Genomic DNA, 17,981 nt, shown 5'->3' on the forward strand with positions numbered 1-17,981 from the left:
TACAAACAACAATTAATCTCACAACGAAAGATGATCACACACCTTAACCTAGTCACTAGATAGAGCAAGCATAGAAAAAATCAATAATCAATTAATACACTCAAAATAAAAAGAGGTGCTCTAGCTAAAATTAGCAGACACCTACATGCACATAAAATATTTACATTTAGATTAAAAATTCATCATTAGAAAACATTCCTATACCTGAACATATCCATATTAACAGCCTGAAAGGTGTATGAACTCTCAGCACATAATAGCACTTGGTAGCTTTCATCAAACAAAACTGATTGTATAACAATAAGAATATGAATCTGGGACCATTCACGTTAGTCTTATTAGAACTTACACCGCTTATAAACTTAAAGTATTAGTTTGTCATTGAATCCACACATAAATTTAGCGCATTCACGAAGTTATATGTTGCGATGCGGATACTAATAACTTTTGTAGCTACAATAGTAGGCCATCTGTGCTCTGGCGCCATCCAGCCAAAGAAAGTCAGATGTCTCCAAAAGAATTTTATTCTTAGATTTATCAATGCTGGACATTCCACTATGAGATGCTTTAAAGTTTCCTTAATGTTCGGACCTGCACAAAATCTACAAAAGTTAACTTCTCCACCAAGGAAATGTCTTCTGGATAGCACATCCCTCGTGGGGATTAAATTAAAGTGAAGACGCAGAATGCAAGTTCGTATCTGAGGTGAGGGAGCTATATACAAATAGCTTTCCAGATCTCCTAGTTTCTTATGTACAAATGCATTTGCATCAAAATCTTTATAGCCAAGACACAGGTTTCTAGTTATGATCCAATCCCTCTTGAAGATTTTGTCTTTCGCTTTGGTCGGATTCGTGACGAGAGTTCCTATACTCACATCTGCATTAGCAGTTTTCATAATATGTGTTGACCAAATCCTCACAAATCTGTGAGACGATGATAACATATAGACTGAAAGAGTTGTCAGAATATTTATCTGTCCGTATATGTGTTAAGCATTTGCAGAAAAGAGTGCAAAGCCACCATTCATATTCTGCCATCATAGAGGTAAGGCCCAACTCCTGTCTCAACCATGGACCTGGTACGCACTGGGGCACATGCAAAACTGCCCGCCAAAATGTAGCTTCTAGTTTGTTTAGACTAGATGTTTTGATTATATTTTTCGTCTCCAAACCATAAAGTAATTTTGGCAGCACTTTCTGTCGCCAATATACAATTGTACAACTAATTGAAAATTTACCATACTTAAATAGTATCAATCTTGTCTGTGAAATTGCTGAAACTAATTTGCAATCAAGAGACCTCAACTGCGAATTCGTTTGTGCAGATCCATCCACCAGAATCCCCAAATATAAGTAGTTCTCAACCACCTTCACACTAACATTTTTTATCTTCCAATCCATTTTTGCCCTTCTGGTCATTTTCGGGGCATTATACACTATCTGAGTTTTTTTTCATATTTATCACTAACTCATTGGCATCCAAATATGAACTCAGAGAGGACAACAGAAGTTGGAGACCTATAGGAGTTTTAGAGATTAACACTAGATCATCAGCATACCACAATGCCTCGATTGTTACACTATTCATCTTTGGAGAATCTGATGATATCTGAATAAAAGCCTGCATCAATCGTGTATAAAGAAATTAAAGAGGGCCAATGCAAGGATACATCCCTGTTTTAGCCCTCTTGAAGTGCAGATGGCTGCTGACAAAAGACCCAACACCGATAACCTCACTTTCATTGATGTCAATAAATGCAGGCCAAAGATAATATCGCACAGGGTGGCAGGACAATTTGCAGCTTGGAGTTTATCAAATAGCTTTACACGAGAGACAGAGTCAAAAGCTGAGTGGAGATCAACAAACGCAAGATAAATCGGTTGTCTTACTGTCTGAGCCTGTGCTTTTAAGGCATTGGGAGTTAACAAATTAACCACCGTGCCCAACCCTGCGACAAATCCTGTCTGGTTCGGATCGTGCTGATTAGAGGCTAATGACCACTTCACAAAGTCTCTCAAGACTAGTCTTGAGAAAATCTTGCCTGGTGCATCAAGTAATGCAATCGGACGATAACTAGATGGTAAGGCTGTACCTCCCTTTTTAAAGATGGGAACAATCAGGGAGGATCTCCAAGGCGTTGGTATGGTCTTGGAGATCAAAATCTGTTGAAAGATATTATACAAGATAGAGGCCCATCTAGATGGATTTTGCTTAAACGTAGCATTATTTAGGCCATCCGGCCCTGCCGCTCTAGAGGAAGAGGGTTTTATTATGAGTTCTTCTATTATTTCCTCAGAACACTCTAGGTTCCAGGTATCTAAACTCTGTTTCTCGTACTTATAGCTATCAAACTTTGTATCTGCATAAAGATTCGAGAAGTGTGCAAGCCAGGAGGCTTCAGTAACCCCACTCAATTGGTTGGATATTCGTCAATAATGTGTGTTGGTTGTAGTCCTTTTTTTTTTTTTCTTTTTTTAAAAACAAAATAAAAGCCATGTTGTCCCATTGCTTTGACTGGGTGTGCAGTTATTCTATTGTGTAATGTATTAAGTGTGCATTTTGAGCTGTGTTGACTGCATACATTAGATGGTAAAAACAGCAGTGAGTGGTGAAGGCAATGCTCCCCACCATGATGCCTCATGCTGCTCAACTGTACCCATGTTTTCTTCTGTCTTTCAACAGCTGATGGTACAAACACATTCAAGCAGCATCGCAGGACTCCCTCCTCATCCAGCACATTGACATTCCCTTCCAGGGATGAGGATGATGTCATGGTAGGTACTATACAGCAGCACACTGCTCCTTTAGAGCACTCTTTGGTCATCTGCTCCTTCCTCCTATGTTGTTGCCCTCTCTGCTCCTCTGACATGTGCTCTCTGCCCCTCATCCCATTTTCTCTGCTTCTTTCCCAAGCTGGCTCTCCCTTTTCTCTGCTTTTTGCTCCTCTTTCCTGCTGCTTTTGCTCTTCTTTTCCTCTCTCTATGCTCCAGTCCCTTTCCTCTGTCCTCTGCTTTCTCGCTCTTGCCTATTGGCAGTTCTCTGGTCTTCTCTCTTGCAGTCTGTCCTCCTCCTTTGTCTCCTCCTTTGTTCCCTGCACCTCCACCCGCTCTTTCTGTGACGCTCACCTGCTCTCCACCCATACTCTGGTTCTCCTTTCTTCTACCAGATCCTCTTTCTTTTACTTCCTTTCTTCTTCTTACCCCTTTTCTGAACTTGTCTCCCCATTGGGCCCTTGCTCATCTCCCCATTGGGCCCTTGCTCGTCTCCCCATTGGGCCCTTGCTCGTCTCCCCCTTGGGCCCTTGCTCGTCTCCCCCTTGGGCCCTTGCTCGTCTCCCCCTTGGGCCCTTGCTTGTCTCACTTTTGGGTTCTTGCTCATCTTCACTTTGTCCCCTAGATCTTCTTCCTATTGGCCCTTTGCTCCTCTTGCCATTGGTCCCTTGCTTGTCTCCCAATTGCAACTGCACCTTTGCCCTCACTCATAAGCACCCCATACTTGATACTCATTCACATCCTCACGTTGGTCCTCTCTCTCACCTATTCTAAATGCACCTTCCCCCCACGCCCCGACCATTGCCCATGGTCCACTCCCTTAATCCCCTGTTTTGGTCAGCTCCCATTCAGCCTGCTACTTATCTCCCATTCAGGGAAATGTGTTATGTTAATGCGATTTATACTGCACACCCCTGTCACTTCCATGGTCTCTGGGCTCTCTGGCATATCTGAAAATAAAGAGGGGGGAAGAGGGGGTTGTTGGTGGGAGCAGAGGGAGAGCGCAAGAGTGCTTTTGCTGTTCTGTTGGTAGTTTCAGGTCGGAAAAAAAGATAATTATGGTTTGGGTTTGCTTCTACGTGGTATGGGCTTGAGGGTTGTTTAGGTGTGTGAGGCTGTTTAGGTTGTTTTGTGTGCCTGTGGTGTAGTGTTGGAAATTGAGCCTGTTATGATTGAATGAGTTCTTGGAGGAGGTGTGCATTTTGCTTTATGATTTTTGTTGTTGTAGTCATGTGCAAGTGTTGTAATTCGTGGTTGTGTGGTGTATTTGCTGGAATATGGAGAGTTTTAGTAGGGTTAATGGTAGGAATGGGGAGGCCCTTATGCTGTTTTTGCATATGTTGGAGTTAGTTCGTTTTTAGGTCCTCCCAAATGGATAGTAGTGCGGATTCTGTTCCTTCCCTGCGCCTGGTACCCACTTTGTTGATTTCCTTCACTAGTTTAGTGAAGACTTCTTTTGAAATTAGTGTGAAGTACTTTAGCCTTGTGGTGGCTTCTGGAGTTGGGTCGTTGGCAGAGTTGTTGCTTGCATCCTCGGGCATAGTGTTCATGACTTGTTGGATGTTTGATTTTGTTTTTGAAGTGATTTCCATGGTCATGGAATAGTTTCTGCGAGGAAGTGGGTGTGTTATTGCTGAACATTTCTTTCTGTGTGTTGCTTGCTTTTGAAATAGGTTCAGCATAGTGTCGTTGTTTGCTTTTAAGACTTTGGAATTATAGGATCGTATCTGTTTCTTGCATGTGACTTTGTCTTGTTAGTTGTAGTGTTTCCTCCATGGTTGTTCCACTTCCCTGTTTGTTTGCTTTAGGGCTCTGAGGTGCGATGTGAACCATCTGGTGGCCATTTTCTTTTGTGAGAAGGTGAATGTTTTTTCGGTGTGACAGTATCTAGAGCTTCCGTGATCCATTTTTTTCACAGTCTCAGTTCTTTTTTGAATAGGTCTGTCCAAGAGGGTATTTGGTGGTTTAGTGGATTCCAGTCTAGTGTTCAGATCCCTGGTGTTTAGGAATTTACAGTTTCTTTTCTGCATTGTAATTATGTTTAGATGGGGGGGTTTGTATTCTTGATGGCGTGTGGATCACAAAAGGTATCATGAGGTGGTCGCTCCAGAAAATGTGAATTGGGTGCACAGTTCTAACTGGATTGCATCTAGAGAGGGGCCCAGCTGAATGGGTTGCTCCCTTCACTAAGTGTTCTGGATGCATCATTGATAGTTGTGAGGTTAATAAATTTTCAGAGTTAGCGTTTTCTTTTTCAAACCAGATATTGAACACTCCTAATAAGATCAAGTTATCATATTTTATGGAAATGTTGGTTCTGATCTACACATGCTTCTGTGAAAGATGAATTAAATGTGGGCAATCTGTAGAGTAATAGTAATGCGAGATTGCTTTGGTGGTCCAGGGCTAGGTGGACGAGGAGCATTTTCACAATTTGGGATATTTAATGTCTGTGTTGTAGTTTTTTTTTAGGTGGTCTGTGTATGCAATGGCAAGGACCCGTCCTTGTTTTCCTTCACTGTTGGCTTGCCCTAGTTTGAAGTTGTTGTGGAGGGATTCATGTGCAACTACTGTAAGGGGTCAGAAATGTGAGGGGGACAACTTTGTATGATTTCTCAAAATATTCCATTTAAGTAAATCATAGGTTTGATCAAATGCCTCAGTATCCCTACTCTGGCAAGGATGTCCCTGCCTATCAAAACTAAGGGAAAACACTCTAACACAGGATTTCTGGCCATCGTACTTAAACATCAAATACACAAAGGAATATATGGCAGTTCACAGTAACATCAACAATGATACTCAGTCTTCCTTGGTAATCTGGGTGAACTCCCCTTCCACAGGTTTCAAGGTAAATTCAGTTCCAAGGTTAAACTAAAAAAAAATACACAAGGAAATCCAGATATGCAATACAGTCTCAATTCAGATCTTGGCTGCTTCAATGTCAAAACAAAGTTCTGTTAACCAAAGTTCAACCAAAACAAGTCTAAAATAAAGACTTTTGACCTCATCAAAATAGCATCAATGTCATTTCCAGCCAAGATGCTTTACCACAACTTCAGTTGTCCAAGAAGAAAATACCACAGTTCTTTAAGTTAAGGTGAACACAACTTCCGATAATGGCACTGAAACACAAATCTTGGTTAATACTTGGTACGTCTTTCTTCATAAGATTAAGAGTCACGGTTTGTATCTTTGTCGGGATGATTCACAGCCCTTCTACTTTCATCATAGCAACTCTCACCTTGAAGTTATTTCTACAAGACTTCACCATGAGGGACTATACCTCTGCCTCATAGTATTCTACCTTCAATTGTGCTGCTGAAGTACTGAATCTACTAACCACCAAATACACCACCACAGCTTCAGTACTTTGTGACTTTAAGCAGTTTTCGGATATGACAAGATTCACTTTAGAGTACTTTAACACCTTCAAGTAAGCAAGGCAATCTTCCTCTGAATACTCCCTTTTCGGTGGGGCAGCCTCTTTGACACTCTTGTCGGTCTGCAACACTGACAACCCAAAATTGTCTTTAGGACACACTTCTCTCATCTTCTTATTGGCTTTGGCAATGTAGATGGAAGAACAATTACAAGTATCAAGTTTCCCTTCCTCACCCATGCCTTAATCCCTCTGTTTTCTGTTAACCAGAATAATTACCCAGAAGCTTTGTTTCCACTCTCTTGTCTTGGGCAATGCTTGTGTTCTATTTGGCTCACAGTAAGGCTTACACCATTCTTTGGCTCTGGGAAAGACTGTTTCAATTCTAATTGGGGAAACACTTTGTTCACTCTTGACTTGGGCAATGCTTGCTCTTTGCAACTTGTAACAACAATGTTCAAACATTTAACTTACATTGTTAGACTGGTTTAGTTGCTTTAGTAAAGATTCAGAGGTCACTTTTTCTCTCAGAATCTTTATTAAGCACACACAACCACTCCTTTGTGTTTTCACAAGATTTAAGTTCAACAATAAAGTTTCACCGCATTTCTTTTTTATGCGAGTGAAAGAGAGACTTTTCTCTTAGACGCGAGTTTTACAATTCAAGTGTTCCATTGTCAAACAGTCAACGGTCAGTTTAGCATCACTTTTGCTCATACACAAGTGATTGTATTTCTGGATACTTCTGCCGGCAGTGCTTTTGCATGGAATCAGAATGCTCAGTCGGACTCGCCGGCTTCTGTATTCCTTCCTTCACGGGCTGCAGGACTTCTGCGACTTCTGACTTCAATTTGGACCGAACCCACACCGTTCCTCGCTGAAGGCGTCTGCAGTCCAGCCATGCAATTAAGGGGCCCCTCTTGCTCAGGAGACCCCGGCTTCACAACAACTTCTGGCCACGGCCTACGGCACGCTTCCTGCTGTGCAATCCTTGCAATTAGGTGCACATGGGGGGAAACACGGTCTTCCTTCAGGCCTTCCGCTGCTCAAACTATGCACATCACAGTTTGGGGGAATAGGACCCTCACAGGACAAGCAGTTGAAATCTTCTGGATCGGAGTCCCGGCGTGCCTTCGGTTCTCCCACTTCTGCCTGGATTGCCAACACTGTGCTTTCATCTTCCTACTTCTACTACTGCTGCATACACTCCAGCCACAGTTCCAGCTCCTTCTAATGGCCTACACCTGAGGGGGCCTTTTAAGCCTCTCTGCTTCCCTCAGGTGTGGGTTATCAGGCTTAATTGCCTGGGTACGGCTGCAACATTTCTCTTCAGCCATCTTCCTCGTCCCAGTTCTTACAAGATTATGGGACTTGTAGTCCCCAACAACAAAATTAGGTCTTTTTGGCAACTTCTTATTTTTAAGGGTATATTTATTTTCCTTGAAGGTATTTAGGGATGAATCATCAGAATGTACTGGTAAAGAGGAAGACAGTTTATTTATGGCACCATTTATAGATTCCCTTTCGTTGTACTTTTAGGAATAAGGAAGAGGTTTATCCTTGGAGGTGGTGGGGGTGGGGTCTCAAACGGTCTTTCCTTCCCTATGGTTTGTTTAGATTGTATGTCAACTGTGACCATAGCCACAGAATGTATATGTGGTTCAGATACATCATAACGACAATAGGCCATTACATGCTTTGGTAACTTTAAAAGTTACTCCTTTTTAAATGATAAATACTGCATCTCATCCCAAGGGGTATCCTCACCACCTTGGGCCTTGTCTCCTCCCAGGTGATCCTTCCCCAGTACACCACCCCCAAGGTAAGGATCAGAAAGTGTCTGCCTTTCCCTGGCCACTTGGGAGGAGAGTTTAGGCAGGGTTTTTACTGGAGGTACCGTAGAATTTATCACACTACCTTGAAGTCTTCTATTATTAACTACATTTCTGTGAGGAATAGGTTGTCAACTCAACCTTCGCTGAGTAGATTGTAGATCTCTGTGCTGTGTGTTGACATAGATCTGGTATTGACCAGGTTGCAGTGAGTCATTTTGTTTTCTGTTTGTCCTTTGAGGCTAGTGTTGGTAAGTTGATATGCAATTGGTTCTTCTTTTCTTTTGATTCTGCAGCAGGTTTTAGTGTGTGGGTTGTGTAGAGGGCTTTTGTTATTTTAATTTCTGTGTTGAGTATATCGAGTAGGTTGGGTTTCGGATTTATGTTGTCTATTGGTTTTTATTGATCCTGTCCTCATCAGTTTATGGTAATGAATGGTGTGTTATAGTCAGTTGGTTCTGTTACATTTTCTTTTTCTTTTTTTTTATTTTTGGTTCTGTTATATTTCTTTGAACCTTGTTTGGTCCATCCGTGGTGTTTGCATTGTCCCTCCCTGTATGGTTGAAATGTTTTTGGATGGCTGATTGAGGTGGATTGTACGTAGATAGGTAGTGTGTCACACAGTGATTTTGGTTGTGTTCTCATAAAAGGGCTCTCTTCCATTAAGAGGTTTAATGCAGGGTTTCTAAGTGTTTGTTGGTTCCATGAGATGGTAGGTTATGATATTTGCTGTTTTATGGGAATGTCTTGGTTAAGAAATTGGTTAAGCGGTTCACAAATATCTACCATAGGTCTACCATGGTTGGCATGCGAGAGTGGAAGACCTTGGCGAGAGCCTTGTGCATGAAATATAGACAGTTGTGCTATGATATGCAGCCAGTACAGTGCTAACATGGCTATATGGTGTATATAATTCGATCAGCAGAGGGCGAGGCTGATCTGTGCACCATAATTCTCGGCACTGAACAGTTTGCTGATTGTGTTGTCAATGAGTCATGTTTACAAATACTTTCAGTATGCGAGGTGCCATTTTGCAAATGCAAGGACCAGCATAGTTCTTTTTGGTAGAATCAAAGTTTGTGATTCCTTTATACCATGCCAGATGGCCGTTTTCTTTTATGGTGGCGAGAAGGACTCTACTCACAGCATTCTTGTATGCGGTAGGGTTAATGATGGTCGGTTGAGGGTTTGGGTAGATGCAGGTGGTGATACCAACTGCCCTGTTAAAGATCAAATTCAATTTGCAAAAATAATTAACTTGTGGCATTAGGCATAGATTGGGTTGAAAGTTGATTTTTGTGCATCACTCAAAGCTGTTCTAAAGTTCGATGTGTTTGTTGGACCCAGGTGGAGTATCTATTTATGATGAATTTAGGCACAGTTTCTTTTGCCATATTGAGTCTTATTGTATACGTCGGGCAGACTCCTTCCTGCTGGTTAGCTCCTATGCGTTTTTGCCAAAAAACCTGACAAAATAGGTTTCTTATGTAAATATATTGTTTTAAATTAAAACAAAAATGTCTTGCCATCTACAAACAGGGAAAATCCCTCCTGTTAAACTTTCATTGTTTTTCTTGCTAAATTCTTTCACCAAATCTCCACTCAATTATATCAAAAGTGTTGTGCATGTCCCCTCTGCTATCCCCATTAACCCCTTCTGTTTTTTTTTATGTTCCTTCACCTGTGCTGCCTTCCTCATTGGCTTTCACCTGCCAAAACCTTATGTTTGCTTTTGTGAGTTTGTTATTGGAAACCGCATCACTTTTGATTTTTAATTAATGCCTTTTTTTCTTGAATTACAATACAAATGAATTACTTTCTAAAGAATTGAAAGACATTTCGATTGTTTGCTGATTATTTTTTTGCCTTTTTTTGCTAACAGTTGCCGATGTGACCTTTTTGTGCTTACAAAACAACAAAATCCCATTTTAAAAAGAAAAAAGTATTGTTTAATTATTACTTTGCTTTTCTAGTAAGATGGCACCATCTCTTCTGCTTTGATGGCCCTCTGTTAGTTTCCTGTGAAGTTCACAAGTGACTTCATGTGCGTACACATAACGCATTCTATGGTGCCTCTCAAGGCTATATCAGTTGCCCACTGCCAGTTGGGAGAAAGGCTTAAGGTCTACTGCCCAAAATCTTTTGCAACCCACTAATAATGATAGTCATTTGGGTAGCCGATTGCGTCTGTATCAGGGCTCCTCCCTCTGGAATAAACTCCCAGTCCACCTTTACATGCTGTGTGATCATTTAACGTTTGCAAGGAACTGAAAATTCCCCTGTATGATCAGCCTATGGCACATATTGATAGTGCACAATTACCTTCACATCCTAGCAATCTGAGGACCTTTGGTCTACCTGGATCCCTTACCTGAGTATTGTGCTCTGCAGTGCCCATCTGTGGACTATAGTGCATTAAAAACACGAAATATAAAATAAAATTAAAAAATACATTTTTTTAATTTGCAGCTATTTTTAGTACACACCACATCCATTGCTAATGTAAAACATACATTTGCCATCATGATACCTCATCATAAAAATCAAATTGTCATTATAATATATTTCCTTTTAGTCCTATTGTTATTGAAAATGAAATTCTATATATTTCTACAGAATGGTATAAGGCTGGATGGAATTCTCTCTTTAGACCTTTATTTGCTGCCTCATCCCCCTTCCACCTGCATGATGTTGCACTCCTCATGTGCTTGTTAGAAGAATTTCAAAAAAAGGTAGCAGGTGCTCCTCTCCAGAAAGTACATGGCATGATAACCTGTTCTGTGATGAGAGTTTGCAGCACACGTTTTTTTGCTCACTGTACCTTTCACAGATGGGAAATATCCATTTGAATATCAGTCTTTGTCCCGCCCACATGGGCAGTCCAGCACCGAAATGCTATGGCAATTCCTCTCTGAACAAGAGTACCAACAGCAACCCCATACACGTGTTTCAGCCTTGTTGGGCCTCATCAGTGAGGTGAAACTGTGCCTCTATGAGCACAGTGAGCAGGGAGTCCACGTCTTGTTGCCCCCAGGTAACTCAGGGTGACCAACCCCAAGTTCCTTGCAAATATTTCAAAAAAAGGTAGCAGGCGCTCCTCTCCAGAAAGAAACGCCTGCTACCTTGTTTTGTATGCTTGTTACAAGAGTTTTGCTCCATCTTTAGTCCGGAAATCATGCTCTGTGCTCCGTGATCCACCGCTAATGGACTAGAGCATGAAACCTACATTTATAAAAATTTATGAGGTCACAGATGGCACAAGAAATACTTCAAGTCTCTGAGAAGGTTCAAGGGTTTTTATTAGAATTTCTCTGGGTGATAGGGCTGTCCGTTTCTCTCTCTTCTGACTTTACCTCATCCCTAATCCAGGCATCCTTAGTACCCAGGTTAGTAGATATCGATTGTTTCACCCTCGTTATGCTAAAGATTAAATGAGCTGCTGTGTTAACTTAAAGGTCTGTCACCTTATTGATCTATGATCCCTCAGGGACTTCCTAACTTTCCCTACCCTCTCAATGGGTTTGTTTTCTAAATAGAAATAGGATAGGGGCTTTCATACACTTGGCCCGACTCCGTCTTTTTTCTCTCATGCCCACGTCTTCTGCCCCCTTTCTTCTGTCCGATAGTCTTCTCTCACTACTCTGTTCCTCCAGACTCCTCCCCCTCTTACTCTGCTTCTACAACCCCCTCTGTCCCTCGGTCTTGCTAACTCAATCTTAGTTTAGCCACCTCACTTTGATATAACTACACTACTACCACTACTCCTTTCTCCTCTACACTACTATGGTCTTCTCCACACTAATACTCTCTCCTCTGCACCGCTACTCCCTTCTAATGCCATTTCACCCTCCACATTACCCAGTCACCCTGCTTTGAGTCATTTCCAATTACTTCACAGTCACTCATACCATTATCTCACCTAGTTGCTCTTCTGCACAGACTCGCACCACATTACTACTTGCATTAACTAACCAACACCTCACCTGCTTCAGAAATCGTTTGTGGTCCAGCTGGTCTCTTGTTTTGGCATGTCCACCTCCTCTGACCTCCCCCGAACAGCCCACCCCTTCCTGCTTTCTGGGGGCTCTTATTCCCCTCCCTGTATTCCGATTGTCAGTCTATCCCTAACAAATTGAGCCCCCAGGAGTGTTTCCAAATGGCACAGGGTTTAAATGGCAGATTAAGCCCTGTCCCTCCTCTCCACATGGGAACGCTGTGCCAGTATAATAAGGGCATGTGGTGTAGACTGTCCCAGATCCACGCATCCACCAAGTTGAGTAAAGTTGCTTTTAGGGTTTCTACACCCTTTATATGACTGGTGGTCAGGGGCCCCCAGAGAGCACTCCTTTATGGATATCCCAGGGCTGGTGTGTGCTGCGTAGCCACGTATGGACCACAGCTCTGTTCTCTGGTCTCCCAGTGCCGCTGCCTGCCTGGTTTGCGCATACGCTGGTGTTTGCAGCGATTGCGCATCTCCATTGTAGTTTTGTTTGTGCTCTGGGATGTTTCCAGGTCTGCGTGTGGGGTGCTACAGCATTGCTTTCCCCAGTAACTCATGGTTCACAGTATTCCTGGAATTAGAAGAGAACATTTTGCCAGCATATTGTTTCAGGTATTGGATGATGCAACTCAATACTGCATACAAACATACTTGCACTTGGGCTGAAAGGGGTGAGAGGGCAGAAAGTGGAGTTCTCACAGCTGCCACTGTCCACCTCAGGAGTAGGACTGGCTCTAGATTGCTCCCTAGTAGTTCTCTCAACCCTGGCTGAGAAGGTTTCCCATCCCCTCTTGCAAGGCCAGGGTACTGCTCTTGTCACAGTGATAAAGCAATAATGTAACACCCTTAATTAGCCCCATACTTATTGAAAGTTGCAGATGTAACAAGGTTCTCAATGATTCACAAGACAAATACAATGTATTTTCTGTTTTAATTACTCAACTCTAAGTCTCTGCTGTTCTCATTCTCCTCAACCTCTCCTCTGCCTTTGACACAGTTAACCATTCTATCCTCATCAAACAGCTCTGTGATAGCCTCGACATCACGGACCGGGCACTGGATTGGCTGACCTCTTTTCTCACTAACCGCCCTTCCCAGCTGCAACTGGGCACTTTCTCCTCCACCACCTCAATCTCTACCTGCGGCATCACCCAGGGCTCTATCCTATCATCATGGCTTTTCAATATCAATCTCGCCCCTCTTGCTCAACTCATCTCCTCCTTCTCTACTCATTTCCAGTGCTGTGCCGATGACGCACAGCTCTCCTTCAAATTTCCTTCTACTACCTTCTCCTCCTCTTGCTCCTCCTCCTCCTCCTCCTCCTCCTCCTCTTCCTCCTCTTCTCTTATCCCTGATTGTCTGACTGCCATCCAGGCATGGTGTGCCGCTCACGATCTCTGGCTTAATGCCAGTAAGACAGATCCTTCTCATTGGGAAACCTGCACCCTGTTTTCCTCCTACCCTCTGGCCCCCCTCCTTGGGCGGTCTACCCTCACAATCTTGTGAGGCCGCTCTTTCCTTTAACCCTCACATCTTGGACCTTGCCAAGAAGGCACACTTCCAGCTTTACCTCCTTAGAAGAATTCTCCCTTTCCTCACCTTCTCCCAGAAGCTCAACGTCTGCAGATCTCTAGTCCTCTCTAGGCTGGACTAGTGCAACAGCCTCTTTCTCAATCTTCCCCTTTCCTCCCTACGTCTCCTTCAGCTAATCCAGAATAGGGCAGCAAGACTGGGCCCCAAGCCCAGGGACTGTATCTCCTCGGCCCTAAAATCTCTCCACTGGCTCCCGGTGGCCACAAGTATCAAATTCAAGACCCTCTTCATCATCCACAAGTCTTTCTGGGCCCACGCTATTTCCTACTTTCCCTCCTTAAATACTTCCCTGCTAGAGCCCTCTGCTCATCTTAACTCCAACTACCTGCTTGTCAAAAGCTTCTCCAAACCGAGAGTGGGGGGGCAGGTCTCTTTCATCGGCAGGTGCCTTTCTTTGGAACAGCCTCCCTGCTCCTCTCACACTTGAACCGGACCTCCTTAAGTTCTCGAAACTTCTCAAAACTCTTCTTTTATTTACCTCTTTCCCTTCCCTGCTAATCGCCCCACTGCCGCTGAGACTGGTGGCCTGGTCTATCATTAATCTCATAGGATACCAGGCCCACTACCCAGTCAACACCAGCACCCCCAGCACTGCCTTTGCGGGCCCCCTGACTGGCGGTGTGCAGCTCACCCTTGGGATTCCTCTGCCCTAGCACTTAGCCAGTGGCATCCCACCTTGGCTCCGCTCAACACCTTCCTACCGGGCTCCCACCAGCACAAGGTATAGACCTTGTTCCCTCACCCTCACTTTCCTATCTCCTGTACTTCTCTGCACTGCACTTGCACTTCCGAATGTCACAAGGCCTAGTAGGACCACAATTGTATATTTACTGTTTTGCCACTCTTATTCTCCCCTTGTTCCCTCCCCACTTTGTTTTGTGGCACCTTGAAACACCATTCTGTTGTATAGACACATAACAAATTCTCAATAAATAAAAATCATTAAATATTTCAAAAAACAGTTTCACAAAAACAGGCAGTTGAGGCTCACAGTCTAGGTGAGTTCTACATACACCTTTCCCACAATTTCTGAGGGGGCTCCCACCTCCCCATCCCACTCTTCTTACTCCAATAAGTATTAATGCAGTGCCAATTCACTAGAGCCAGTGTACCACTACTGTCTGGTCTATCCCTGTTTTAGGGGAGGGCCCTTAGCTCTCTCCCTCACTCAGGGAGTCCTATATGACCTAGCGGGCTCGTCTGACTGCCCCGGTGCCTTTTTCCTCCGGATCACCATCTCTAAACCTTTTCCTCGCTCTCCTCTCCATATGCCTGTCTCCTCTCTGCTCCATCCTCCTCTCTCGTCCCACTCTCACTCCACATTACATCTCCTTGTCTTATCGCTCTCTCCCCATTGCCTGTCTTCACCCTTTACCTCCCTCCTAAATTCCCACCTCTCTACACCCTGTCTCCTGTTCTTATCATGCTCTCCCCTTCTCCTGACTCCATTATCCAGCTCCCCGATCCTCCTGACACTACCTCTCCATCCTTCCTTCCCTCCACTCTCTTCCACCCTCCTGCATTTCACTTCCCTCTCTCTCCCACACTCTTTCTCACTCCCACTCCTATTCTCAACCCTCCTCCTCTCCCTCCAAAATTACCTTCAATCACACCCAACTGGCACCACTCCCTCGGTCACAACACCTCACCTTAACTCCCTCAAAAGTCTTCTCCAAGTCTTCCTCTGGCTGTTCTTTCTGGTCTTTTGGGCCTCCACCTCCTTTCTTACCTCACCTGTAGACCTACCACAGTCAACTGATTCTGCTGGCTTTAACATCCCTCAAATCCTGCCTAAACGCTTCCCTCGGCTCTGATTGTTTACCCGAGCCAGCTGCTTCCCTGGCGCTGTCTTTGATTGAGCTATCCCCTTGTGGGCCATGAAGTCCCCTGGAAGTGTTCACAAGGATCTTTTGCTCTGCCCCTTTTGAAGCCTTCATCTTGCCATACGGTCACTGTGATTGTTTTTGATCTGTTCCCCTCCTGGATCATGTACGTCATTGCCTGCAAATGTTTTGGGGAGAGTACGCTGGTATACTCTCGTATTGGCCAGCTCCCTGCTGGATCCAGCTTCGTCGCTGTTGCACCAATGTTCCCCTGCAGCTAGTCTGGGGTATGTTGGTTATGTTTTGGGTCTCCCATTCGACTTCTTAATGGGGGACGTATAGTTCATTTACACTTGGCTAACCAGCCTGTTCTCCTGTTCCTGGCCATGTCTTGCCTCTTGAGCTCAGTTCAGGGCTTGCAAAATCTACTACCCAATTGCATTGGTGAGGAGATTTTCTGATGGGTGAGTGCCATTTCCAACATTCTCAACCTTGCTGGCGAGTATGGGAAGTTTGAATTTTCTTTGTTTGCAGTAAATGGCAAATAAGTTTCACTATGCATGGCTGGCCTTTGGGTGGTAGCATTGCACCAAATATGAAGTGTGCTTGTGACATGAATCGTTTTACTGACAGCACTGATCCATATGTTGTAACCCTTGCCCATGTTGGAATTGCATTTCTCTTAAGCAGGGTATGTAACCTAAGGAACTTGCCCTGCAGGTCTAGTGGTATTTTTGAGAATTTGCGATTCCTAGAGGTGTATTGTGGTACTTGTAGATATTCTACGCCCAGCACTGCCTCCGACGAACTATTATCCCTCATAGGGGTTTGAGGAGTCTGGTGCATTCTAGTAGCTGTAATGTCTCTGGTACCACCTGAAAGAGTAGAAAAAGAAACCTGGCTAGGACCGATGGGCATTTGGTCAGAGACAAAGGCACCTATGTACATTGAAAGGGTCTAGAAATGTGAGGCTGACACACAGGTGGCATATTTTGGGCTATAGACTTTTATTGTATACAATATGAGAGAAAACCTTATCTGACCCTATCACTAACAGGGTTTTCCCTGCCTCGACTAATTACTAAGGATTCTGTCAGGATGTCTGTCCAAAACAAGTAGTCCACATTGTGTGTCAAAAACCCATTTGCTCCCCTTACACTCTAAATCAAAACTAAGTAAAGTTGTGATCTTCTTGGTCCAGAAGAATGTCTCCCTTCTTCTGGATGATAAAGCAAAGTTCACATTCAGGTGATGAAAAAGAAATGTTCTTAAAAAAGGTAAAAACCAAAAAGTCTCACAAGCTTTCTTGAGTTGGTGTTCCACTAACGCACATGGAAAAAGAAAGTCTTGCATCTTCACAGGGTTTGGGGGGGATGACTTCCTCTTCCCCTAACCTGCCTCAGGTTTCTTAATCCTTCTCACAGCACCAGGATGAACGACTTCTTTCTCCTGGCTTTTACCATACAGTTCACAATGCTAGGGGGTGTGAGGAACCTGAGGGCGTCCTCACTTCTTTTCCCCATGGATGCTCCTCTGTGGTGGATTGGGAAAGGCCATTGCTTTTGGATCCTGCACCTGTGGGTGGATATGCGAGGGCGGATCAGCTGGGTGGAGGGTACTTGGGGAGAGGACGTCCTTGGGTGAGACATGGTATCCCCCTTTCACAATGAACCCTCCATTCCTCCAAGCCTTTGTAGGCTACTGCCAGCCTTTTCATTTTCTTCCCCCAAACTGTCCCCCGTAAAGATCACCTCAATACTGAGACGAGGAAGAGACCAACTAGGAAGACGCATCCTAATTTGATTGATACTAACACATATCAGAGACAACACGGAGGTATATATATATTTCTTTTATTAAATCAGTCCATACCAAACACCCCTCTGGTACCTAGATAAAGAAGAGGACTATGGAGGTATACAGGTGGACCAACCAGGCCCGTCCACCTACTGAGTTTCGCTTTAGTCTGGCAATTGGACTTAATGACCCACACCTGGGGTCACCTAGCACTCCTAACTGATATAATACTTGCAGCACGGGCTGGAGAGAAGGGAGCTGGAGACCCAGGTGCCGGGAGCTGTTTTTGAGCAAGAGAGAGAGATGTGCTGAGGTCGGCCATGAGAGGGTCTGGAAGGTCTGCTACTCTTGTTATAGGGTCCTTGCAGCAGGAGCTGTGGCACTCCCATGAACCCCAGCTGCTGCAGGAAACCAGGAGAATGAGCGAGCGAGCGGTGCTCTCTGTGGCTGCCACGAGGGGGAGGTGAAGCTTGGGAAAGCCAGAATTCAGAGCGAGGAGCGTTGAGCGGTCTGTCGCAAAGGGCAACAAGCAAGAGGGAGCTGTTGTGTGCGACCAGTGAGTGGAAATCGGGGAAACACTCATACCAGGGTGCTGAGGGAACCTGTTACAAAGTCCTTTTGAATACGGAACGGACTGAAAGTCATGGCAAGTACTTTTGAATGCTGAAACCAGTACTTTTTGATTACTGAATGAACTTAGTTATTGTAAGCACTTGTTGAATGCCGAACAGAGTGAAAAGAAAGTTGAGCACCCGGGAATGGAGTGAAAGAAAGGTGGTA

General features: G+C 44.1%; 1 protein-coding gene across 2 annotated transcripts in view; it reads left to right on the forward strand.

Annotated features, from left to right (window-relative positions):
• Positions 1-17,981, forward strand: part of TRAF7 (TNF receptor associated factor 7) — a 932,052-nt gene that overhangs the window by 73,865 nt on the left and 840,206 nt on the right. For both annotated transcript variants that reach the window (XM_069647334.1, XM_069647335.1), the window contains one exon: positions 2,686-2,777. In XM_069647334.1, coding sequence (XP_069503435.1) covers positions 2,686-2,777 — 92 coding nt within the window. The remainder of the gene's footprint in view (positions 1-2,685; positions 2,778-17,981) is intronic.

This window comes from Ambystoma mexicanum, chromosome 2q (genome assembly GCF_040938575.1).
Source record: "Ambystoma mexicanum isolate Mex_15411 chromosome 2q, UKY_AmexF1_1, whole genome shotgun sequence".
Taxonomy (NCBI): domain Eukaryota; kingdom Metazoa; phylum Chordata; class Amphibia; order Caudata; family Ambystomatidae; genus Ambystoma; species Ambystoma mexicanum.